At 45.2% G+C, this 23,374-nt stretch overlaps 1 protein-coding gene across 2 annotated transcripts in view; it reads right to left on the reverse strand.

The window, feature by feature from the left end:
- Positions 1-23,374, reverse strand: part of UNC5D (unc-5 netrin receptor D) — a 408,173-nt gene that overhangs the window by 25,786 nt on the left and 359,013 nt on the right. For both annotated transcript variants that reach the window (XM_079954964.1, XM_079954963.1), the window contains 3 exons: positions 13,856-14,024; positions 5,982-6,209; positions 615-764 (listed from right to left, as the gene is read on the reverse strand). In XM_079954964.1, coding sequence (XP_079811090.1) covers positions 615-764; positions 5,982-6,209; positions 13,856-14,024 — 547 coding nt within the window. The remainder of the gene's footprint in view (positions 1-614; positions 765-5,981; positions 6,210-13,855; positions 14,025-23,374) is intronic.

Below are 23,374 nucleotides of genomic sequence, written 5' to 3' on the forward strand. Positions count from 1 at the left end.
CCCACAGCGCCACCTGCGTCCCCAGCATCATAGAGTCATACAATTAGAGAGGTGCAAGGGCCCCTGAGGGTCAACTAGTCCAACCCCTTGCAATGCAGGAATCTCATATTGAAGCCTTTGCTTCAGGAGCAAAGAGATGAAAGGGAAATTATGCATTTGGCTATTCATAACTTGGATTGCACTGGACTCAGCTGTGGGAATACAATGGTACCTCGGGTTAAGAACTTAATTCGTTCTGGAGGTCTATTCTTAACCTGAAACTGTTCTTAATCTGAAGCACCACTTTAGCTAATGGGGCCTCCTGCTGCCGCCGCGCGATTTCTGTTCTCATCCTGAAGCAAAGTTCTTAACCCAAGGTACTATTTCTGGCTTAGCGGAGTCTGTAACTTGAAGCGTCTGTAACCTGAAGCATTTGTAACCCGAGGTACCACTGTATAGCTTGCCAACCAAAAGCTAAAACGCCAATCATAAAGCGATATATTTATTCATAAAATCCCCGGTATTAGAAAAAGTGCCTAACCTTGCAAAGAAATGCCTTGGGGCTTCAGATATACCTGGGAATTAAAAAAAAAAAAAAAAAGCATTGGCAAACGCTAGCCTTGATACACAAATACCTGACATGCTGTGAATGGTTTGATTCTCCAGAGAAAAGGAGGGATATCAAGGACAGAGATCTGAAGACTGAAAGTATTCCCTTTGAAATGCAACAGCTTTGGTTCTTCCAGCAACTGCCCCCCTTGGTGTCTTTCATCTGAAATCACTTCCTGTAGCAGAGAAAGGGAAAACAAAGAAACAAACAGTGAGCCACCTGCAATTTCAGAACTCTTGCTTCTTCAGAAAACTGTGGCTGCTGATTTATGGGAGTGGGGGAAGGAGTGAGGAGTTGCGCCTCACCTGCATTATACATTTAAAGCAGTATCATACCACTTTAAACAGCCGTGGCTTCCTGCAAGGAATCCTGGGCGCTGCCGTTTGTTAAGGGCGCTGTGAGCTGTTATGAGACCCCCTGGGTGGTGGCTTAACTGTGTTTTAACAATTCGTTTTCCAGATTTAATTTGATTTCCTTGGGAAGACTAATCCGCAACCAGGGAAGGAAACAATTTTATTTCTGAGGATATCTTATTTTGTTAGAGGTATAAATATTTAGCCACATGGTTTTAGTGTATGGGGTGGTGGTAGGAACATAGGAAGCTGCCTTATACAAAAGACAGCTACATTAATAACAAAACAAAAAAAACCCAGTGTTTTGAATGCGTTCTAAACATGCAACGCCAGATGGCGCTGGAGAGCAAAAAATAAATAAATCTTTGCGGTTTTCCATAGTTTCTTTTTTCTTTTGTTATAACGATTTCATATCTGACTTATTTATAGCGGTTTCTTTCCTGTGTGTCTTTTCCTGTGATCCACCCCCAGACAGACCATCTAGTTCAGTTCTGTTTACACTGACTGGCAGTGGATCTCCAGTGTTTAAGACTGGGCCATCCCAGCCCTGCCTGGAGATGGGACCCGAGACCTTCTGGGTGCAAGATTCTCTACATATGAGCTATGGCTGGAGCTATGGTCAAATTCACAATGGCTTTTCTTTTGTTCTTAGCTATGAACCTAAGTGGGACGTGGGTGGTGCTGTGGGTTAAACCACAGAGCCTAGGACTTGCTGATCAGAAGGTCGGCGGTTCGAATCCCTGTGATGGGCTGAGCTTCCGTTGCTCGGTTCCTGCTCCTGCCAACCTAGCAGTTCAAAAGCACATCAAGTGCAAGTAGATAAATAGGTACCGCTCCAGCGGGAAGGTAAACAGCATTTCCGTGCGCTGCTCTGTTTTCGTCAGAAGCAGCTTAGGTCATGCTGGCCACATGACCCAGAAGCTGTCCGCCGGCTCTCTTGGCCAGTAAAGCAAGATGAGCGCCGCAACCCCAGAGTTGTCCATGACTGGACCTAATGGTCAGGGGTCCCTTTACCTTTATGAACCCAAGCATGGAAGGTGATAAGCCATGCAGTGAGATGGAACACAAGAGGTAACTTGCCAGTGAAGGTGGTTTCAAAATGGCCATATTCGTGCCCCTTTGACTCAGTTTGCATCATATTATGGGGTTTTTAGTTTTTGTATTCTCAGTGATAAGCATTGAGAGTTTATGTTTACATGGAGGTACCAGCCAGTCACTGTGGATTAATAAGAATAATAGCACTTCATAAAATACCCAGTAGCCTGTTGTGTACAGAAAATCCCCACTGTTAAGTGGAGATTTTGGTAAATATTATTCGATCCTTGCAACAAAATCTAAATTATAAAAAATATCTTGTTCAGGATCATTAAAATAAAATATGGCTCCTTGTCTACATAATTTCCCTGAATGTAACAGCAATTCTGGAGCAGTAACGGCATGCTTAGGAAGATAAAAAAGAGGCAAACAAAACAGCTTGATTTAAGCTGCATTGGGCATAAACTGCAACAAGATTAATCATTCAGGATGGAATGTACTGCATAGCTTCTATAAACTACAACTTGTTTCCTTCTGTGAAGACGATTCCAAGTTTGCATTGGGTATATGCAGCACACATACACTCCAGACTAGATTCTTCTCAGAGCAGATCCATTTTAAAATATTAGTCTAATTAAGTTAGTCATGCCCATTAATTTCAGTGGGTTAACTTTGAGAAAGTCTAATGTTGGATTCAAACCCATATATCAATATAAGGTTCAAATGAGCAGGTTCAGATTTCTGCAACTCTTCCAGAACCCTAAAGGAAAGTGAAAAAATGTGGATCATAAACTTGATCTGCATTTTATATTCTGTAGCCGTCTTTAGATGGCTGCCTTGGATGGTAAAAGTCACGAAGAGCAAAAGTTCAGCCTTCTAACATACACTTTTTTTTTTTAAAGCATATATATATTGAGACATTCTGCACCTTCCCTTTGGACTCCAGCCAAGCCTTTACTGCTAAACACCTGAGGTGGCAACACCAGTTTACTGTGCTAATGAAACTTCAGGCATGTTGTTTATCTTCTGTGATAGTGTCTCAGTATTTAGTGGGCTCATTGCTAACTGGGGCTGTGGATCATTACAAAAATGGCATCTTAGCCCCACAAGATTGTGATGTTATATTCTTTAACATAAAGCCCCTCTTTCATAAGGGGTCTGTTGGAAGCGGACACTTAGATCCTTGGCTTATGCTGTTTGAGGATGTTTTTCAGGCCTTGCCAGGATGGAAAATACTTGCTGGCTTCTTTTCTTCTTTCTTTTCTAACACAAGATAGGGAATTCTTTTGTTTAGCCGTTTCTTTCATTTTGCACATGGGTTGTTCCAAGCCTTTCCAACCAGATGCCTTGCCAAATGCACATAACTCATTATCCCCGATATAATACAGTAGAGTCTTAAGCAGTAGCTTGGAAAACCACCTGAATTAAATAAACAAAACTGTGCACTGAACTGCATCACTTTTGCTTTGATGGAATTACATCTGCTTTTCAATCCCTAGGAACACTACCTACCTGGGGATAAACAAAGGGATCTGGTGCTGGGACAGATTCCTGAGCTAAGGCCAAACTACATATAATAGCGTGGTTTGCACATCATTCTAATCCAAACAGTGGTTTAGCATGGGGTCTGGAAGAGGAGATTGCAGCCGCTTTACTCCTCCCCAGTATTTTTGCTATGCCACACTGAGCAAATGCATGGCTTGGCTTAGCACAGGGGTGGGGAACTTCAGGCCCTCCAAGCCTCTCCATCTGGTCCTCTGAAGTCTTCCCAGCCTCTGCCCCTCAAGCCACACCCTTAACCAGCCCCATTGGCATCTTCCTTGAAGAAGAGAAGAGTTTGGATTTGATATCCCGCTTTATCACTACCCAAAGGAGTCTCAAAGCGGCTAACATTCTCCTTTCCCTTCCTCCCCCACAACAAACACTCTGTGAGGTGAGTGGGGCTGAGAAACTTCAAAGAAGTGTGACTGGCCCAAGGTCACCCAGCAGCTGCATGTGGAGGAGCGGGGAATCGGACCCAGTTCACCAGATTATGAGTCTACCGCTCTTAACCACTACACCACGCTGGCTCTCCACACTGGCCACACTTGAGTATTTCTGCCTGGCTGGAATGTGCCCTGGGACTCTTGCCTGGGTGGGGGATAGAGAGGGGTGTCTGAGGGTCAACCACACGTCTGCCTGTCCCACTGCTTTCCCCTGAGAAAACCCCATCTTCAGAGCTGAATCAGAGCAAATGTCAATTAGGTTTTCTCTGGATTGACATTTGCTGTAATTTCATGCTAAAGAATGCAGTGGGGCAAAGGCAAAACGACTCTGATCTGTATTTTTTAGGCACTGGGCAAGCAGAGGTGTGGACGAGCCCTGAGCGTGAAGATGCCAGTTTTCTGTACAAAGGTGAAGTTTGCATTTGTTGCTCTGCCCACTTTCCCTCTGGCCTTGCCCACCAATCATACGTGGTTCCCAGAAGATTACCTGAGAGAAATTCCCCCCACCCTCCCTTATTGTGTCATCTTCTGAACCTGGTCTCTTGGTTCAGCTCTTCCAGACAAATCATAGAACTCACCATGGGTTCTGCTTAGTGGTTAGTCTGGAGAGAGTTAAACCATGAGCCTGGGTTTGGACAACATGCTATGCCTAAAGGAGGCTTTGCTCAGCACAACACAGCAGCAAAATGACTGGGGAGGAACGAAGCAATCACTGTCTTCTCTCCAGGAGCCTGTGTGCTCGCTCTAAGCCATGGCTTGACTTAGCATGATATGCAAAAAAGGCCAATGTGCAGTTGGAAACATTATTTCTCTCTCTCTCTCTCTCTCTCTCTCTCTCTCAAAAACAAAACAGCTGCAGGAGTAGCAGATTGGCAGGTGTGCAGATGATGCTTAACCTTTTCACTTCAGGTGGTTTCTCTGCTCAAGATAGGCTCACGCCAGGTAAGGAGAAAAGCAGTTCTGTGGAAGGTGACTTGGTACAGGAAAATAGCAGGAAAAGATGTCTGCTTTTTTAGTTTAAAACATGTTGGTGAAGAAATGCACATAACTGTGTACCACCTGCCACTAGTCCTTAAAGAGAGGGACAGTATAGGCAGGTGCAGCCAAGGTGGTCCCCTCTAGATCTTGCTGGACTACTCAGGGCTGATTTCCATAAGAATGGAGAGATTTGATCTTCTTGCAGTCGATTGGACTCTCAAGAGTCTCCTCCATCACCATAATTCAAAAGCATCAATTCTTCGGCGATCAGCCTTCTTTATGGTCCATCTCTCACTTCCATACATCACTACTGGGAAAACCATGGCTTTAACTATACGGACCTTTGTTGGCAAGGTGACGTCTCTGCTTTTTAATATGCTGTCTAGGTTTGTCATTGCTTTTCTCCCAAGAAGCAGGCGTCTTTTAATTTCGCAGCTGCTGTCACCATCTGCAGTGATCATGGAGCCCAAGAAAGTAAAATTTCTCACTGCCTCCATTTCTTCCCCTTCTATTTGCCAGGAGGTGATGGGAGCAGTGGCCATGATCTTAGTTTTTTTTTTTTTTTATGTTTAGCTTCAGATCATAAATCCCATGCATTCAGTGGGGAATTACTCCCAGCTAATTGGGCACATGATTGCAAGCCTTAGTTATTATATAAAATCAAAACTCTGGTGTCAAAGTCCCTATTCCAAATAGAGCAGGACGGGGCGGGGCAGGAGGGCACTAAGAAAAGAAAAGTTGTAGAGCTGTGTCAAAATCTGATCAGTATAGGATATTTTAGGTCAAGGATGGGGGCACTTCTGGACCGCTGGATGTTCTTGGACTCTAGCTGCCATCATCCTTGACCACTGGCCAAAGCAGATGGGGCAAATGGGAGTTGGAGTTCCAGTTGGAAAGCCACAGGTTTTCTACTCCTGGATTCAGTCCCTGTTTCATACCATGATCAGTTTTTTGCATAAGCACGTATAAAATTTTGAAAACTAAAATATCTGAGCAATGAAGAAGCATTCACAAAAATCTGAAGAGATTTTCCAGCCTTACCTGAAATGCACAGGGAGTGTTATCGATGCAATACACTCTTAAACTGTAATCTAGTGAGTTGCAAGACATGCAGCCAAAGACTGCAACTTTCAGTTCTTTAACGGAACAATCAGAGAGGGGCTCCCCAGTGAGAGCATAAGTTCCAAAAGAGTCCAAAAGAATGTGACAGGCATATGGGTCCAGGAGGCAGTAACAGGAAGTAGTTTCTTCTTCCACAGACATGACTTCCTGTTTTTTTAGGGGGAGGGATGAAAAAACAAACCGCAATAAACATATATTCCAAACTTGGCACAACTCTTAGAATAGGTTAACATTTCTGCTATTTTCTTAATATTAGTATATCCTATAAAGAGCTTTCATAGGAGACAGTTGCTGGGATCCAATAGACATGAGATAGTGGAGTCAGAAGCTCAAGACCAGGGGTCGACAACCTAAGGCCCATGTCCCACAAGCGGCCCACATTTAACCGGCCCACGAGCTGCCCCTGAACCGAGCCACCCACATGGTGAGTCCCCACGTGCTGTGCTAAACCGGCACAGTGCAGTGCGGGGACTCGCTTCTGCAGCGCTGGAAATTGTGTCTGCGCAAAATCAGAAAATTGCATCTGCGCAGTTGCAGATGTCGGCGCGATCCAGCCCATGGAGGGATCTCCACTGGAGTGAACCGGCCCAGGAGAGGTTAACCTTGCCGACCCCTGCTCAAGACCCAAAATAGGTAGGAGGAGCCAACTGGTTGGATCGAAAGGTTTCCTTCTGATGGAAGGAGCTTTCTCCAATGGAGGAGCACGCCTTCCATTGGAAGATGAAATCTTTGGTTCCAAGGGAGTGTTTTAGCTAGGAGTGGGGGCACTTGTGGGCCTTCATATGTTGTTGGATTCCAACTGTAATCAAACCTTTGTGGGCTTTCCATTGACTTACATACGTTTCCCTTTTTTTAAGGGAAATTCCCTTATTCCGAATAGGATTCCTCACAAGAAAAAGGTAAAGTCGACAGCTATGTTGACTTATGGGCTTCCTATTCTGCCTGCAAGCTTCCCATCAGCACCTGGTAAGATTCTTGGTCTGATCCAGCAAGGCTATGCTTATGTTTTTATGACAGAAGTTGGAATCCAGCAAAATCTAGAGGGCCAGAAGCTATCTCTCCTTTTCCTAAGCCTGGCACACAGACATTAATCTTTTCCTGGTTGCAGTTTCTACTAGTTTATAGGGTGTTTTTAATGAACTCTTTGTATTTTGATAACAAAACTGTCAATGTGATTATGGCTGGAGCTCACCAAAAGGCTTCACCCAGTCTCACAAGCAGGCTGGGGTCTACTGAACCCTGAACCCCAGCTCCCTAAGTTCAAAAGAGATTCAGACTGTTTCTCAAGCAGAATCTTACTGTGCCACATGGCAAGCAGCTTTTAAAACTGAAATAATAATAATAATAATAATAAATTTTATTTATATCCCGCCCTCCCCAGCCGAAGCCGGGCTCAGGGCGGCTAACAATAATCAAATAATCAAACAATCAAATAATCACACATTCAAAAATATTTCATTATAAAAATTAATTAAAATCAAATTAATGGCAATCGATTAAGCAAGATTCTGTGCAGGTTGCCAGAGGAGGGAGTCAGGCTGCGCCCTGACCAAAGGCCTGGTGGAACAACTCTGTCTTGCAGGCCCTGCGGAAAGATGTCAGGTCCCGCAGGTCCCTAGTCTCTTGTGACAGAGCATTCCACCAGATTGGAGCCTTGGCCACCTCTTCTACCATATGCTGGAAATTTTCAACATATGTGATTTTTGGATGGGGGGGGGACTTCTGGAGGCACCAAAAACAACAGGCAACAGCAGGTATGCTTTAAAGACAAGAAAAGAAATGCAGCAAAACAAAACAAAAAGAGAAGGCTAACGATTTTACAGAAAAATAATGCAGAGCTAAGTTGGTTTTGTCTGTCACGTCTGCTCTGAGAAACTGAAAATGTTATGTGGGAAAACAGAGCTGTAATGAGCAATGGGTCTGTTTTCCATCTCCAAATTTAGAAAGATGCCTGATCCTATACGTGCTTGCTCAGAAATAAGTTTTATTATCCCCAAAATAAATGTGTATAGGATTAACACCCAAACTATTTCAAACAGAGAGGAAGAATCTGTGGTCCTCCAGATGTTGTCTGACTGCAACTCCATACCCTCCAACATTTCTCTGATATGTTCCCATTCCATAATGATAATTTCACTATTTATACCCCACACATCTTACTGGGTCGCCCCAGCACTCTGGGCAGCTTCCAGCATATAAAAAAACATAATAAAACATTAAACATTTTCCAGCGACATCCCTGGAAAATAGGGACATTCAGAGGGTCTGCAACTCCTAACATCTATAAACGTTGGCTGTGTTGGCTGTGATGATGGGAGTTGGAGTCCAACAACATCTGGAGGGCCCAAAGTTCCCTATGCTTGATTTAATGCAATGCCAACCTTTGTTTCTAATGTACTGTGTTTCCAATAAGTCCATTCATATTTTGTGTGTTGGGCTACTGGCACAGTGCCAGGGATACTCCCTATTCACTGAATCTTGCTAAATAATTTTGTTATTCTATTTCTCTACATATGTTTGCAATGGTTTATTGTCACACTATGATGACATTCGGAGCCACCAGGGGAGACTGAATCGACACATGTAAGCCAGCCCTGCAGAAATCCACCTCAGAGCCCAAATGGTTCACCTCCAGAGCAGGAGGACAAAAGGCTGAGACATTGCCAAGGCCTTCTGGGGAAGGCTGTGTGGAAGATATAAGTTTAATGCACATTAAATAGGTGTGGCAGATTAACTTGTGACTAGGCCTTGTGACTCGGGACGCAGGTGGCGCTGTGGGTTAAAGCCTCAGCGCCTAGGACTTGCCGATCGAAAGGTCGGCGGTTCGAATCCCTGCGGCAGGGTGCGCTCCCGCTGCTCGGTCCCAGCGCCTGCCAACCTAGCAGTTCCAAAGCACCTCCGGGTGCAAGTAGATAAATAGGGACCGCTTACCAGCGGGAAGGTAAACAGCATTTCCGTGTGTGGCTCTGGCTCGCCAGAGCAGCGATGTCACGCTGGCCACGTGACCCGGAAGTGTCTCCGGACAGTGCTGGCCCCTGGCCTCTTAAGTGAGATGGGCGCACAACCCCAGAGTCTGTCAAGACTGGCCCGTACGGGCAGGGGTACCTTTACCTTTACCTTAGGCCTTGTGACTAGATCATGAATATCAGGTCTGTGACTCAACAGAGAAGCTGTAATGTGAGTATTTGCCTGTGTGTATATATGTAAATGAGAGTGTTTGCAACACAGAGATACACGCAGGCAGTTCCCAGCATGCAACAGAGGGCAGAAGATGCAGCATGTGGGGTTTTTTTTTTTTTAAAAAAAAAACTGCTTTAGCAGAGAAGCTAGGTTTTAGTTAAGAACCTCACCTGGGATCAGTGTGAGCAAAGTTTGCAAGACTGAAACTTATTGCTTCTTCTTGTTGTTGTTGGAAGAAAATATATAAAATACTAGGGGGTGACAAGCAGAGCGAATGAGAATACCCCTAGTATTATATATATTTTCTTCCACTAGGACTGGGGTGAACATCCTGTAGCCCTCAATATCCCAAAGCTGCCCTGAAAACCTTTGCAATAACAATTCAAGGTTTTCCCCCATCCCAAGCAAATATATTTTATTTTATTGGAGTGCAGCGCTGATGAATCTTCTCTCTTATCAATGAATGCAAGCAATGAAAACCCCACAAGGACATCATATAGCCTGCCATCATACAAGTAGGGTAGTCTGCTGAAACGTATTTTCAAGTAGGGTAGCCTGCTGAAACGTATTTTGAACTGTTGATTGTTATGTAGTGAAGTTTCACCCTGGGCCAGCAGGGGGATACTGTATATAGTTTTCACTCAGGTCTGTAGATAGTTTTCCCTCAGGTCCACGTCAGTTATTTTAGGCGGGAACTCGGGGCTGTTGTTGTTACAATGTTGACAGCCGGCTGCCTATAAAAGCAGGCCGGCTGAGCTGTTTGCAGGCAGTTCTATTCCAGCTTACAAAAATAAAGAGCTACTTGGAGAAATCGCTGTGTCGTCTGCTATGTCAACCCACAACTTAACATTGATAATCTGCTTTGGGATGATAATTGCATTTCCAGCATATGTTGGAACCAAAATGAACAAGTACCATCCTGGCTTTTAAATTGGTAGAAGAGAGGATGCGTAAAATAATATAGCAAAGAGTAAGTGAAAAGCAGAGGCAGACAACATGGTCTCCTCCAGATGTGTAGAACAACAACTGCCACCGGCTCCAGCCAGCATGCCTGATGGTCAGGGATGTTGTGAAGTGGTGGTCTGCAAAGGCTAGAGAGCACCACATTTGCTACACAACCTGCATGAATCATTCCAGATGCATCTTGGGAGTAGAAAACTTGGTGGTGTCCAGATACCTTATCCTGGTCACCACAGCTTCTGTCTTAAACACCAGAGGGGAGGGAATGGTAAGCTCCAGTTGTCAGAGAGGAGAGGAGAGGAATCACCACTATGGTAAGTGTCTCCCTGAAACCCAAATGACCAATTCAGCCCACCAGTTCCTGGAATCACCAGCTCCTCTAATCAGCTCTGCCGTAAACTGAAATTGAGTGGCCGCTCTATCTAGGATTTTTAATCTTCACTAGATTTGTTTTGTTATTCACTCCTTAAAACCAAACTATTTGAGAAAATCACATTGGTCCACTACAGTGGTGCCTCGCAAGACGAAAAGAATCCGTTCCACGATTCTCTTCGTCTAGCGGTTTTTTCATCTTGCGAAGCAAGCCCACTGACGTCTTAGCGGATTAGCGCTATTAGCGGTTTAGCGGCTTTTAGCGGCTTAGCGGATAAGCGGTTTAGCAGCTTAGTAAAAGGGGGGGGAAAGGGAAAAAACCCCGCAGGAACTCGCAAGACATTTTCGTCTTGCGAAGCAAGCCCATAGGGAAATTCATTTTGCAAAGCGCCTCCAAAACAGAAAACCCTTTCGTCTAGCGGGTTTTCCGTCTTGCGAGGCGTTCGTCTTGCGGGGCACCACTGTACTCATATTTGTTGTTTCTGTTTCTTTATTTCTTTTCGCTTTGGATGCTGCCTTGGTGGCCACCACAAGCTGCTGTTTTGGCAATGTGTGGAGCTTGGCTGGCACCATTGGTACATATCTTTAGGCACCAGGCAAAAGCAGTCCTCTTTTGCCAGGCCTTTGGCTGATTAAACCATCTGTGTCCGTGTGGCAGGAGGTTATTGTTTTTGTTTGGTATGCATTTTTGTATTATAAACTGCCCTGTGATCTTTGGATGAAGGGCAGTACAGAAATTTAATAAGTCATCTTCATCATCTGGGGGAAATAAAATGGCAGCCACCAAGAGACAGATATGGAAGAGATAACCCCCGCCCCTCAAGTGAATGAGGAATGGGTTCAAATGTGGCAACAAATAAGACCCCCATTTGTTACCCTTCGCTCTTCATTTTGTAACCAATGAAAAGTGAAGCAAATTGGCTCCCATCACGTTCAGATTTCTTTTTAAAAAATTGTTATAAAATGGATGCTCACTCTGAGTTCTGCTAAAACCAGGATTTGGGATGTTTAACAACAACAACAACAACAACAGTAATAATGATAGTTTGGGATGGAAGTGGGGAAAGCACAGTTTCAAAGACTATCAATGTTCACTCCAAAGTTAGAGTAGCATAATGCTTGGACTAGGATCAAGGGAGGTAAAGGTAAAGGTAAAGCTAAAGGGAGCCCTGACCATTAAGTCCAGTTGTGGACGAATCTGGGGGTTCTGTGCTCATCTCACTCTATAGGCTGAGGGAGCTGGTGTTTGTCTGCAGACAGCTTCCGAGTCATGTGGCCAGCATGACTGAGCCACTTCTGGTGAACCAGAGCAGCTCATGGAAACCTGGGTTCAAATCTCCCCTCCCCCTCCTTGAAGCTCTCTGCTCGAATTTGGGTATCATCACCCACACTCAGCTTAACTTACTTCACATGGCTGTTGTGCAGATAAGGGAGGGAAAACTTTATGTGCAATTACAAGCTCCTTGTAAGGGAAGTGGGTGGCGCTGTGGGTTAAACCACAGAGCCTAGGACTTGCTGATCAGAAGGTCGGCAGTTTGAATCCCCGCGATGGGGTGAGCTCCCGTTGCTCGGTCCCTGCTCCTGCCAAACTAGCAGTTCGAAAGCACGTCAAAGTGCAAGTAGATAAATAGGTACCGCTCCGGCAGGAAGGTAAATGGCATTTCCGTGTGCTGCTCTGGTTCGCCAGAAGTGGCTTAGTCATGCTGGCCACATGACCCGGAAGCTGTATGCCAGCTCCCTCAGCCAATAAAGCGAGATGAGCGCCGGTAACCCCAGAGTCGGCCACGACTGGACCTAATGGTTGGGGGTCCCTTTACCTTTACCTTTACAAGCTCCTTGCATGAAGAGCGGGATATAGAGAAGCAAAAATAAATAAATAAAAGCAGGGTCACGCTTAAAGGCTCTTTCTTAAACGGATGCTATTGAGCTAGTTTTACACAGATGGAAGGTTTCAGTGAAATGAATCCAAGGGCTGTGCAGACTGAATCAGCACAAGTGTTTTCAGCAAGAAATCTAATGTCATCAGAAGGTAGTGGCAATGACAACACATTAGCAATTTTAGCACAGCTTCACATTCTCCGATTTGTCTTTAATCCCCCGCCCCCTCAAAACAAATGATCCCTCAGGTAGAGGGATCATTTGGAACATCAAAGACAACAAACAAGACACGGGCAAGATTCCTTCACCATGTTATTCACCAGGATAAATGTTTATTCTAATGAAGTCTTCCATCTTATGTGTTGCTCCACTGGCCTGAGCCATTAATTCAGTGAGTGGATGGGAAGAGGGATTGCAATTCCTCTTTTTGTCATGAATACTTGGAGGAGAGCTGAATGTAATTTCCAAGAGCACCTAGAATGGAGCAATTCCCTGTAGGGAAAAGGATCCACAAATCTGCTCACCACACTCACTGTGGTGAGGTTTCCTTGCTCTTCTGGCAAGCGGGATGTTGGGATGGGAGAGGAATCCAGTTTGGCTTGCATTCTCATAAGAAGCTACCTGATTCACATAACACAAAGTGAAACACAGCTGTCTTTCAAAATCTGCACATCTCTTCATTTTGCGGTGCAGTTCTCCAACAAACAATACGGAAATGTGCAAAAAATGCAGATATTAGAGAAAGACATGTATAAGCATGCATGGTATTTGGGGGAATTGCTTGCAATAATATTGCATATTAGTTTTTTTAAAGCATGCAAAAATGGGTCCATGAAGAGAAATTTGCACAAAATTTCCTTTTTCTGTTAAAAACCCAAATAAATCACTAGTTGCCGCTGAAGTGTTGAGAACTGAATTTAAGATTGGAAGTGGTACTTTTAACCCAGACTAACTAACATTCCAAAGGGATGTGGATGGCGCTGTGGGTTAAACCACAGAGCCTAGGACATGCAGATCAGAAGGTCGGTGGTTTGAATCCCCGCGACGGGTTGAGCTCCCGTTGCTCGGTCCCTGCTCCTGCCAACCTAGCAGTTCAAAAGCACCTCAAAGTGCAAGTAGAAAAATAGGTACCGCTCTGGCAGGAAGGTAAATGGCGTTTCCGTGCGCTGCTCTGGTTCACCAGAAGCGGCTTAGTCATGCTGGCCACATGACCCGGAAGCTGTACGCCGGCTCCCTCGTCCAATAAAGCGAGATGAGAGCCACAACCTCAGAGTCGGCCACGACTGGACCTAATGGCCAGGGGTCCCTTTACCTTACTTTACCTAACTAACCTTTCATCTTGTGAGATCCATCTTTAAGCATCCTTTTTTGGCTCAATCCTCTGGGAAAGGAACTTCACTTACCTCCCATTTGCCCTGGAGCTTTTTCTTTTTCAGGTGGACGTTCCAGTGCTCAGAATTTGCTTCTGCACAGTGTGGTATTGTCAAGGCAAATGGGGTGGAGACGGTCACATCCGGAGGGCCGCAAGTTACTTGTGGTCCAAGGAGGACTTCGCTGCCTTCCAGCTGCAAGCTTTGCATGGAGAGAGAGAGAAATGTTACAAAGGAAATCAAAACATAAGCCTTTCTTCCAAGAGCAAAAGCAGAACATTTGTTCATCTTCTTGGTTGCTTTGATGACATTTATACTTGTTTAATGGTAACAACTAAATATTAAAAAAATAGCAGAGAAAATCACAGGGAGAAAAACAATGGAGGGGAGGGGAATGAACTGTATTCATTTGCAAATTTAATACAAGTCAGAGATCCACCAGGACCTGCTATTTCACTCAATAGTGCCCTAAGGTAATTTTAGACTCTGGACATAATGGTCTTACAGGGGCCTTCCTTTATTAGGTAATGTATATTTCATTTGCTTCACAATGTGGCAAGCCAGCATTGCTGCATTTTGTGTTGTTAGTGGTGGATTCCACTGAATGGGATCCATGAAATCTGCCCCAAGTTCTGGGCTGATGACACCCGAGTTTTTACTTGTCATTGTTTCCCTGTATCAAATCTCATGTGCTTCCCTTGCTATCAGTGGAAATCAAGATTGCCTTTACTGTCATGCTAGCTGCTCCCTGATTTTTGATTCACAGAATGCTATGAACAATATACTATTTTATAGCTGTGGGAAAAAAAGAAAAAAAAACCTAATTATGGCTTTCGGATGTATCCTAACATCAATATTCCCAGCCAATTTTGCTTTAAAAACAACAACAACAAAAAAAACATTTCTGATCTGCTCCTGAACAACCTTAATTGTGTAACTGAGAAATCACTAATATGAAATTACAAAATGTTCAATAAGAACATTCATTCTGTCTTTTGGGCCTGGATTTATCACCATTCCACACAAACTCATTTCCCCCTTGCATGCTGTTGTATATATTGGGGGTGGGGGTGGGGGAGACAGCCTCAAAATTGCAGGAACACACACACAACAAACAAACAATTATAGCAAGTGCATCTTTCTTGGGATCTCCTCACTCATATATTGCAGGCTTGCTTTGATCCAAGCCAGATCGGGTTTAAGGTTTCAGAGAGTCAGTCTGCAGACCTGGAAGTATGAGGACTGATTATAATAATTTGGAGGAGGTGCTCTATGCATGCTCAGAGGAACTTGCATCTACTCTCAACTCCAGCCCAGCAGCCGCTGAATGTAACAAGGAAACAGACAAAGCCAGCCTCAGGTAATGACATGCTAGCAGAAATTAAAACACTAGGTTCTGTAGTGAGATGCTAAGGTTTATTGCCAGCAAGTTTTTGCTCCAGATTAACACAGATCTAGAGAGAGCGGGGGGGGGGGTGGTATGCCAGGCAATAGCCGATGCCCAGTCTGTTCACTTCACAATGCAACACACACCCATAAGGAGCATTTGTCACTTCCCACATGGAGCTACAGTGAAGGGATGCTGTCAGAATTACAAGGACCAGATGAGCAGGATCTGACAACCTGTTCTCATTCCAAAACAACTGCATGAAATCTGGAGCCAGGCTGCTTTAACATTGCAAGAAACATGCCAGCCTGACTGGAAACAGAGGTGCAGGAGGAAGAGGCAGGAACATCCTGCAGAAAACACGGAGGCAGTCAGGGCTCCTAAGAATGAGCTGTGACTTGTTGTAAAATATGAGGTTTGTGGTTTTGGTTAAAAATATGCCAAAACAAACAAAGTCCAGAGTTATCAAGAGTTCAAAGTGAGCTTCAGTGGTGTGTGAAATATCAAGCTGCATGCTCAGTCGGTACAACATCAGACTGGGTCATGAGTTCAAGCCTCACGTTGGGCAAAATATTTCTGCATTACAGGGGTTGGACTAGACGATTTGTGATTCTGTGATTCTATGCTCACATAAACCTATCCATTCTGAAGGAAATCAGCCCTGAGTGCTCACTGGAAGGACAGATCCTGAAGCTGAGGCTCCAATACTTTGGCCACCTCATGAGAAGACTCCCTGGAAAAGAGACCCTGATGTTGGGAAAGATGGAGGGCACAAGGAGAAGGGAACGACAGAGGACAAGATGGTTGGACAGTGTTCTCGAAGCTACCAGCATGAGTTTGACCAAACTGTGGGAGGCAGTGGAAGATGGGAGTGCCTGGCGTGCTCTGGTCCATGGGGTCACGAAGAGTTGGACACGACTAAATGACTAAACAACAACAAATGCTCACATGTTTACGTGCATGTGCATTAAAGGAATGACAATATCCACCATCCAACACTAACAGATTTAACCTGGAGAGGAAGATGTGGAGTAACAGGCAGAAGTCTTAAAGAACAGCCAGGACTCAGCTATACAGCTGCAAATTAAACGTTTTAAATGTGCTGTGAAGTGCAATATAGAAATGTGACACTAGATGGCAACAATGAGCTATGCAAAATTCAATGTATTTTCCAAAACGTTTTTTAAAAGCATTTTTACAGCATTTTTTTAATGTGTGTGTAGACTGCACTCCAGTCTAGCAATATACACTAGCAACCTTTTTTAAACCAGGCTTTCCCAAAGGTAAAAACAGCAACAATCATAAAGCAGATACAGTTACCAGAAAATAGGGAGTATCCTTGATAAAATGGGGGACGGTGAGACATATGCTTTAGGGTTACATGGGCGGCTGTTTGTGACAAAGTCTGCCATGACAATGTAAACAGCATAAAATTAATTCAGAGACGTTGCTAGGAAGGCTGTTGAATCTGAAGCTCGTGAAGCTGTCTTGTTTTTATGCCTTGCAATCACAAACACATCCATAACCTCTTGGCCTTTTGTAGGAGAAACAGATTTTCAAGTGCTTGCAGGACTGAGCTGTAAACAAGCTGCAAAGGCAGGGACACTCTAAACCCTGCATTTCTTGTGACAACATTTGATGTTGGTCCAGTGACGCCCTGGGAACTATGGATAAATTCATGGGGGAGAGGGCTATTGGTTGCTACTGGCATCATGTCTTCTGAACATCAGGAAAGCACAGGACAGGGGAGCACTTTTGTGCTTGAATTCTGCTAGCTGGTTTCTCACAGACATCTGTTGGCCTGTGAGAACAGGATGCTAGACGAGATGGGCTATTAGCCTGATCAGCAGGCTCTTCTAATGTTCTGCTGTGGTAAATTCCCATGACAGCACTGGGGAGTCTGCTTGAGGTCCTGGCTCATCCACACACACAACCCCGGTTCATTACATTTTACTAGGGCCAGGTTTATGTTTGCTGTCTGCTGCAGAAAAAAGCCAATAGCAGTGTCGTTGCACTTCCCATCAGATCTTGCTCGAGAATTTGCTTGCTCAACCCCTTGCTAGCGGGGACAAGGAAAAAGACCTGTTCCATACTGGTCCCTGGATTATGGAACCATCTCCCCCGAGTGCTACACTAATGGAATAATAATAATAATAATAATAATAATAATAATAATAATAATAATAATAATTTATTTATACCCCGCCCATCTGGCTGGGTTTCCCCAGCCACTCTGGGCGGCTTCCAAAAGAATATTAAAATACTGTGATACATCAAACATTAAAAGCTTCCCTAAACAGGGCTGCCTTCAGATGTCTTCTAAAAGTCTGGTAGTTGTTCTCTTTGACATCTGGTGGGAGGGTGTTCCAAAGGGCGGGCGCCACTACCGAGAAGGCCCTCTGCCTGGTTCCCTGTAACTTGGCTTCTCGGAGTGAGGGAACCGCCAGAAGGCCCTCGGTGCTGGACCTCAGTGTCCGGGTAGAACGATGGGGGTGGAGACGCTCCTTCAGGTATACTGGACCGAGGCTGTTTAGGGCTTTAAAGGTCAGCACCAACACTTTGAATTGTGCTCGGAAACGTACTGGGAGCCAATGTAGGTCTTTCAAGACCGGTGTTATATGGTCTCGGCGGCCGCTCCCAGTCACCAGTCTGGCTGCTGCATTCTGGATTAGTTGTAGTTTCCAAGTCACCTTCAAAGGTAGCCCCACGTAGAGCGCATTGCAGTAGTCCAAACGGGAGATAACCAGAGCATGCACCACTCTGGCGAGGCAGTCTGCAGGCAGATAGGGTCTCAGCCTGCGTACCAGATGGAGCTGGTACACAGCTGCCTTGGACATGGATTTAACCTGTGCCTCCATGGACAGCTGTGAGTCCAAAATGACTCCCAGGCTGGTCCTTCAGGGACACAGTTACCCCATTCAGGACCAGGGAATCCTCCACACCTGCCCGCCTCCTGTCCCCCAGAAACAGTACTTCTGTCTTGTCAGGATTCAATCTCAATCCGTTTGCCGCCATCCATCCTCCAACCGCCTCCAGACACTCACACAGGACCGTCACCGCCTTCACTGGTTCTGATTTGAAAGAGAGGTAGAGCTGGGTATCATCCGCATACTGATGAACACCCAGCCCAAACCGCCTGATGATCTCTCCCAGCGGCTGCATGTAAATGTTGAAAAGCATGGGGGAGAGGACAGAACCCTGAGGCACCCCACAAGTGAGAGCCCAGGGGTCTGAACACTCATCCCCCACCACCACTTTCTGAACACGGCCCAGGAGGAAGGAGCGGAACCACTGTATGAAGTGCCCCCAGCTCCCAGCCCCTCAAGATGGTCCAGAAGGATGTTATGGTCGATGGTATCAAACGCCGCTGAGAGATCCAGCAGAACTAGGAAACAGCTCTCACCTTTGTCCCTAGCCCGCCGAAGATCATCAACCAGTGCGACCAAGGCAGTTTCAGTCCCGTGATGAGGCCTGAATCCTGACTGGAAGGGATCCAAATGGTCTGCTTCTTCCAGGAACCCAATTAAGCTTGCCAGGGCCTTGCAGTGATGTCAAGGCAGGTTTTTCTCTGTTGGCGCTGCCATAATGGAATGCACTCCCCAAGGAAAGGTGAAAAACTGCAACCAGATAGGCATTTCCGTAAGCTTTTGAAGACAAAGCTGTTTATGCCGGCATTCTCTTGAGCTTTCCCATTTCAATGGGATTATTCTGCTAGCAGTATACAAATTAATAATGCTTTCCCCACGACCTGCAGCCCTATTCATGCATTTGGTTATGCTCCGATGGCGAATGCATGAGAGGGACAATGGGATTGTGTCTTCTAGCCATGCCCCCTGCATGCTTTTGCATGTGCTGGTCACGCTGGCAAGTGACGCTGTGTTCAGTGTCAGTCTCACATAGACATACACATAGGACTCCCTAAATGGCCAGGGTTCCCAACCACATGAAGTAAAGGGTGCACATGTAGAGCCTGTTAGTAAATTCACTTAAATAACGAAGATTGTGTCTAGAGAGAAAAGAAATCCTGATAATACTTTACTGAGGAATTGGGGGGGGGGGGACACCAGTGTATAATTTGAGAAGAAAGAAACAGAGTTTTTTTCTGTCTTAGTTCAGGCCCTGTAAAGGGCAGGGAGACATTCAACCAAACATACAGAGGCAAAATTCCATTAGAACTACACAGCCAATCAGAGCATGAGCTACCTCTGTAAACATCACGACACTGCCTGATTGATAAGCAACATCTCCACCCAGCCCTAGGCTAATTGATTTCAACACTAACAGAATTAACCCTTAAATTACAAAAGGGGGTGGGGAATTTGTGGATATTGTTGGATTATAATTCCCATCAGCCTCGGCTTACATGGCCTATGGTCAGAGATGGTAGGAGCTTCAGTCCAACAACATCTGGAGAGCCATAGGTTCCCTATCCCTAAATTAGAAAGGCATCAGAAGCAAGTAAGAGACCCTCGAGAAGCCAGCCAACATAGGAAACTGCTTTCTGTCAGATTATTATTTGCCCATCTAGTCTGGTATTATCTATTGTAACAACTGCACATTTCCAGAGAACAAATTTCTACTCTACTTATCTCATTCACATCAGGCATGCAAAAAAGCAAGCCTGGCCTCCTGCATCAAAAATACGTTGCTGACAAACAAATGGAAAAGTTACTGTGTGAGCCCAGAGAGGGGGAAACTTAAGGCAATTCGTTTCCTACTGCGAGAACAAAATACAGGTTAAGCTTTAAAAGCCACTGCATTAGTCCCCTCCCAGGGACTTATGATTCCAGAGTTTTAGTCATGCACTTGTAGTGATGATTCCCAATAGAAAATAATCTGACTTCTCATGCATTGAGATATAAGAAAGATGAAAACAACAGAGCAATGCGGGAGGGACAGAATATAGTTCCTGAGCGATTCCTCAAGCAATAGGGTTCCTGAGACAGCGATAGGTTCCTGAGGCAGTTTCTTTGTGCAGCCACAACTGCAAAGAATAAGTGCTTCTGCAGTTATCTAGTTTTTTGGGATATATGCTGAGCATGGGGGAGCAGAATAGCAGTAATTCATCTGCAAAGCAGCTGTAGCACCAGCAATCTGTTTGCAGTTGGTTCCCCACCCTGCTCTTTCTTGAAAACCAGCTGCAATTCTCTCTCCCTCGCTAGGCAAACTGTTTCTTCCCAGACACCACTCAAACTGGAGATGGGTGCCCTGGACTCAGTAAACATCAGTGATCAATGCTTATTTAATAGACAGCGTCTGTTACCAATCAGTAGCCACTGAGGAAGCATATTTTGCTATCATCTAAGTAAAAGCCTGAGGGACGTGGGTGGCGCTGTGGGTAAAACCTCAGTGCCTAGGACTTGCTGATCGCATGGTCGGCGGTTCGAATCCCCACGGCGGGGTGAGCTCCCATCGTTCGGTCCCAGCTCCTGCCCACCTAGCAGTTCAAAAGCACCCTTAAGTGCAAGTAGATAAATAGGTACCGCTTTATAGCGGGAAGGTAAACGGTGTTTCCATGTGCTGCGCTGGTGCTGGCTCGCCAGCTGCAGCTTCGTCACGCTGGCCACGTGACCCGGAAGTGTCTTCAGATGGCGCCGGCTCACGGCCTCTTGAGTGAGATGAGCACGCAACCCTAGAGTTGGACACAACTGGCCCGTACGGGCAGGGGTACCTTTACCTCTAAGTAAAAGCCCAGCAAAAACATAGGAAGTTGACTTATCAACTTAGGACTCAGCTACATTAGTAAAAAAATAAATAAATAGCATTTTGAATGTGTTAAAAAAAATTCTATGTGATTTTCCATAGCATTTTTTCTTTTGTTATACAGTGGTACCTCAGGTTACAAATGCTTCAGGTTACAAACACTTCAGGTTACAGACTCCGCTAACCCGGAAGTAGTACCTCAGGTTGAGAACTTTACCTCAGGATGAGAACAGAAATCGTGCGGCGGCAGCAGGAGGCCCCATTAGCTAAAGTGGTACTTCAGGTTAAGAACAGTTTCAGGTTAAGAACGGACCTCTGGAACGAATTAAGTTCTTAACCCGAGGTACCACTGTAACGATTTAATTTCTGACTTATTTATAGCGGGGTTTTTCCTGTGTGTAGATCCTGTCTACACTGGCCAGCGGCGTTCCAGGAGTCCAGCCAGAGTTGTGTCCCAGCCCTATTGGGAGGTGTGGTGGATTGGACCAGGGTCCTTCTGCATGCAAAGCAGCTGCTCTACCCCTTTGCTACAGCCTTTCCAGACAGAGGGTCTTCTCAGTGGTGGCGCCCGCCCTGTGGAACGCCCTCCCATCAGATGTCTAGGAAATAAGCAACTATCTGACTTTTAGAAGACACCTGAAGGTATTCTCTGTTTAGGGAAGTTTTTAATGTTTGAAGTTTTATCGTGTTTTTAATATTCTGTTGGGAGCCTCCCAGAGTGGCTGGGGAAACCCAGCCAGATGGGTGGGGTATAAATAATAAAATTATTATTATTAATTATTTCCCCATCACCGCATCATCATTAACGTCCAGAAAACAACATCCCTTGAAGAGAGAGAGAGGGCTTGTGCATTGCGAGAAATTGCTGGGGCAACCTGAAGCTGCTCCTTATTCCTGAGGAGAGATGGCTGAACTGGTCACAACAGCGAAACTGAATGAACTGCTGCGTGGATGCAGCAGAGATGAGTCAGGATTCTTCCATTATGAATGCCCCACCACTGAGCTTCATTAGATGTTACTGTTATGAGAGAGGGAGAAATATATTGTTTCTTTCTGCTCTCCCCACACCACACTCATTTCCCCTCATGAAGGAGCAGCTCCACAAATGATGTGTGTGCATATTCATGGGTGACAGGAAACAGCTTTAGCCTATTATATCAAATATATTATAATAATCACCCATGAAATGTGTTATAAAGCACAGTCCTGTTCATTGCCAGCTACAGAACTGCATGACTGAATAAGCAAATAGCCCTCGGTATTGCGGACTGGGATTTTGACAGCTGGATTTCGGCTGCTTCAAAGCTGAGCAGTGGTCACTAACCATCTCCTTTTCAATGTGCCCTCACCGCTCAAAACTGATGGCTCTGGCTATCTGCCGAGATTATGATGAAACATGGACAGGGGCTGTCTGCCACCATGCTTAGCTTTGTAAACACCACAGCTGAAGTCTACCCCTCTAACAGAGGGAGAGGGAAATTCAGGAGTGGGGCGGGCAAGCAGAACATGCCCCCCCCCGGCCACTATGTCTAGCCCTTCCCAAGCCACACATCCTCTGGAGCAGGGGTCAGCAAATGTTTTCAGGAAGGGGCCAGTCCACTGTCCCTCAGACCTTGTGGGGGGCTGGACTATATTTTGAAGAAAAAAAATAATGAACAAATTCCTATGCCCCACAAATAAAACCCAGATATGCATTTTAAATAAAAGGGCACATTCTACTCATGTAAAAACACGCTGATTCCCAGACCGTATGCGGGCCGGATTTAGAAGGAGATTGGGCCGGATCTGGGCCCCTGGGCCTTAGGTTGCCTACCCATGCTCTGGAGCCACCCTGACCAACCCTGCCTCAAGTGTAGTTTCCTGGCAGGAATGTGTCCTTTTACTCTGATGTTCCTTCTTGTTTGCCTGAGTGGAGTGTAGAAACGAGTTTACTGTACAAAAGTAAAATTCACTGCCCCCCCACCCGAAAAAGGCCACACACACACCACTGTTTCGTTTTGACTTGATTGGCCCATTGAATTCCATATGTTTACTAATGGTCCATGATTGCTCTCTGTGTTCACTCTGCTCTTTGGAGCGAGTGCTGCCTGAAATTGTCTTGGTAGATATTAACCGTGCATGTGAGGTGACCAATCATAGGTTTTTCTGGAGGGAGCTCTTTAATTGCTTTCAGAGAAAGCTTCTCCTCCCCCTGGTGAACATAACGTACAAATATACGGGAATTCTGGGAATTATTTAATGCCAAATGAGCTGAAATCGGCTAATTAGATGAACTCTCACACACAGCAAACAGCAAGCGCTCTCTCTCTAATAACCAGCATGGCGCAAGGACTGCAAATTCAATTCAGTCATTGTTTATTAAGTGAGGCAGGGAAGGAAAAACAACAACATTGTATAGTTGCAGGTATTTAACATTCCCCGGAGTGCAGAGTAAACAAATCACAAACCAGATCTAATCCTTT

This window comes from Podarcis cretensis, assembly GCF_951804945.1.
Source record: "Podarcis cretensis genome assembly, chromosome: 15".
Lineage (NCBI taxonomy): Eukaryota > Metazoa > Chordata > Lepidosauria > Squamata > Lacertidae > Podarcis > Podarcis cretensis.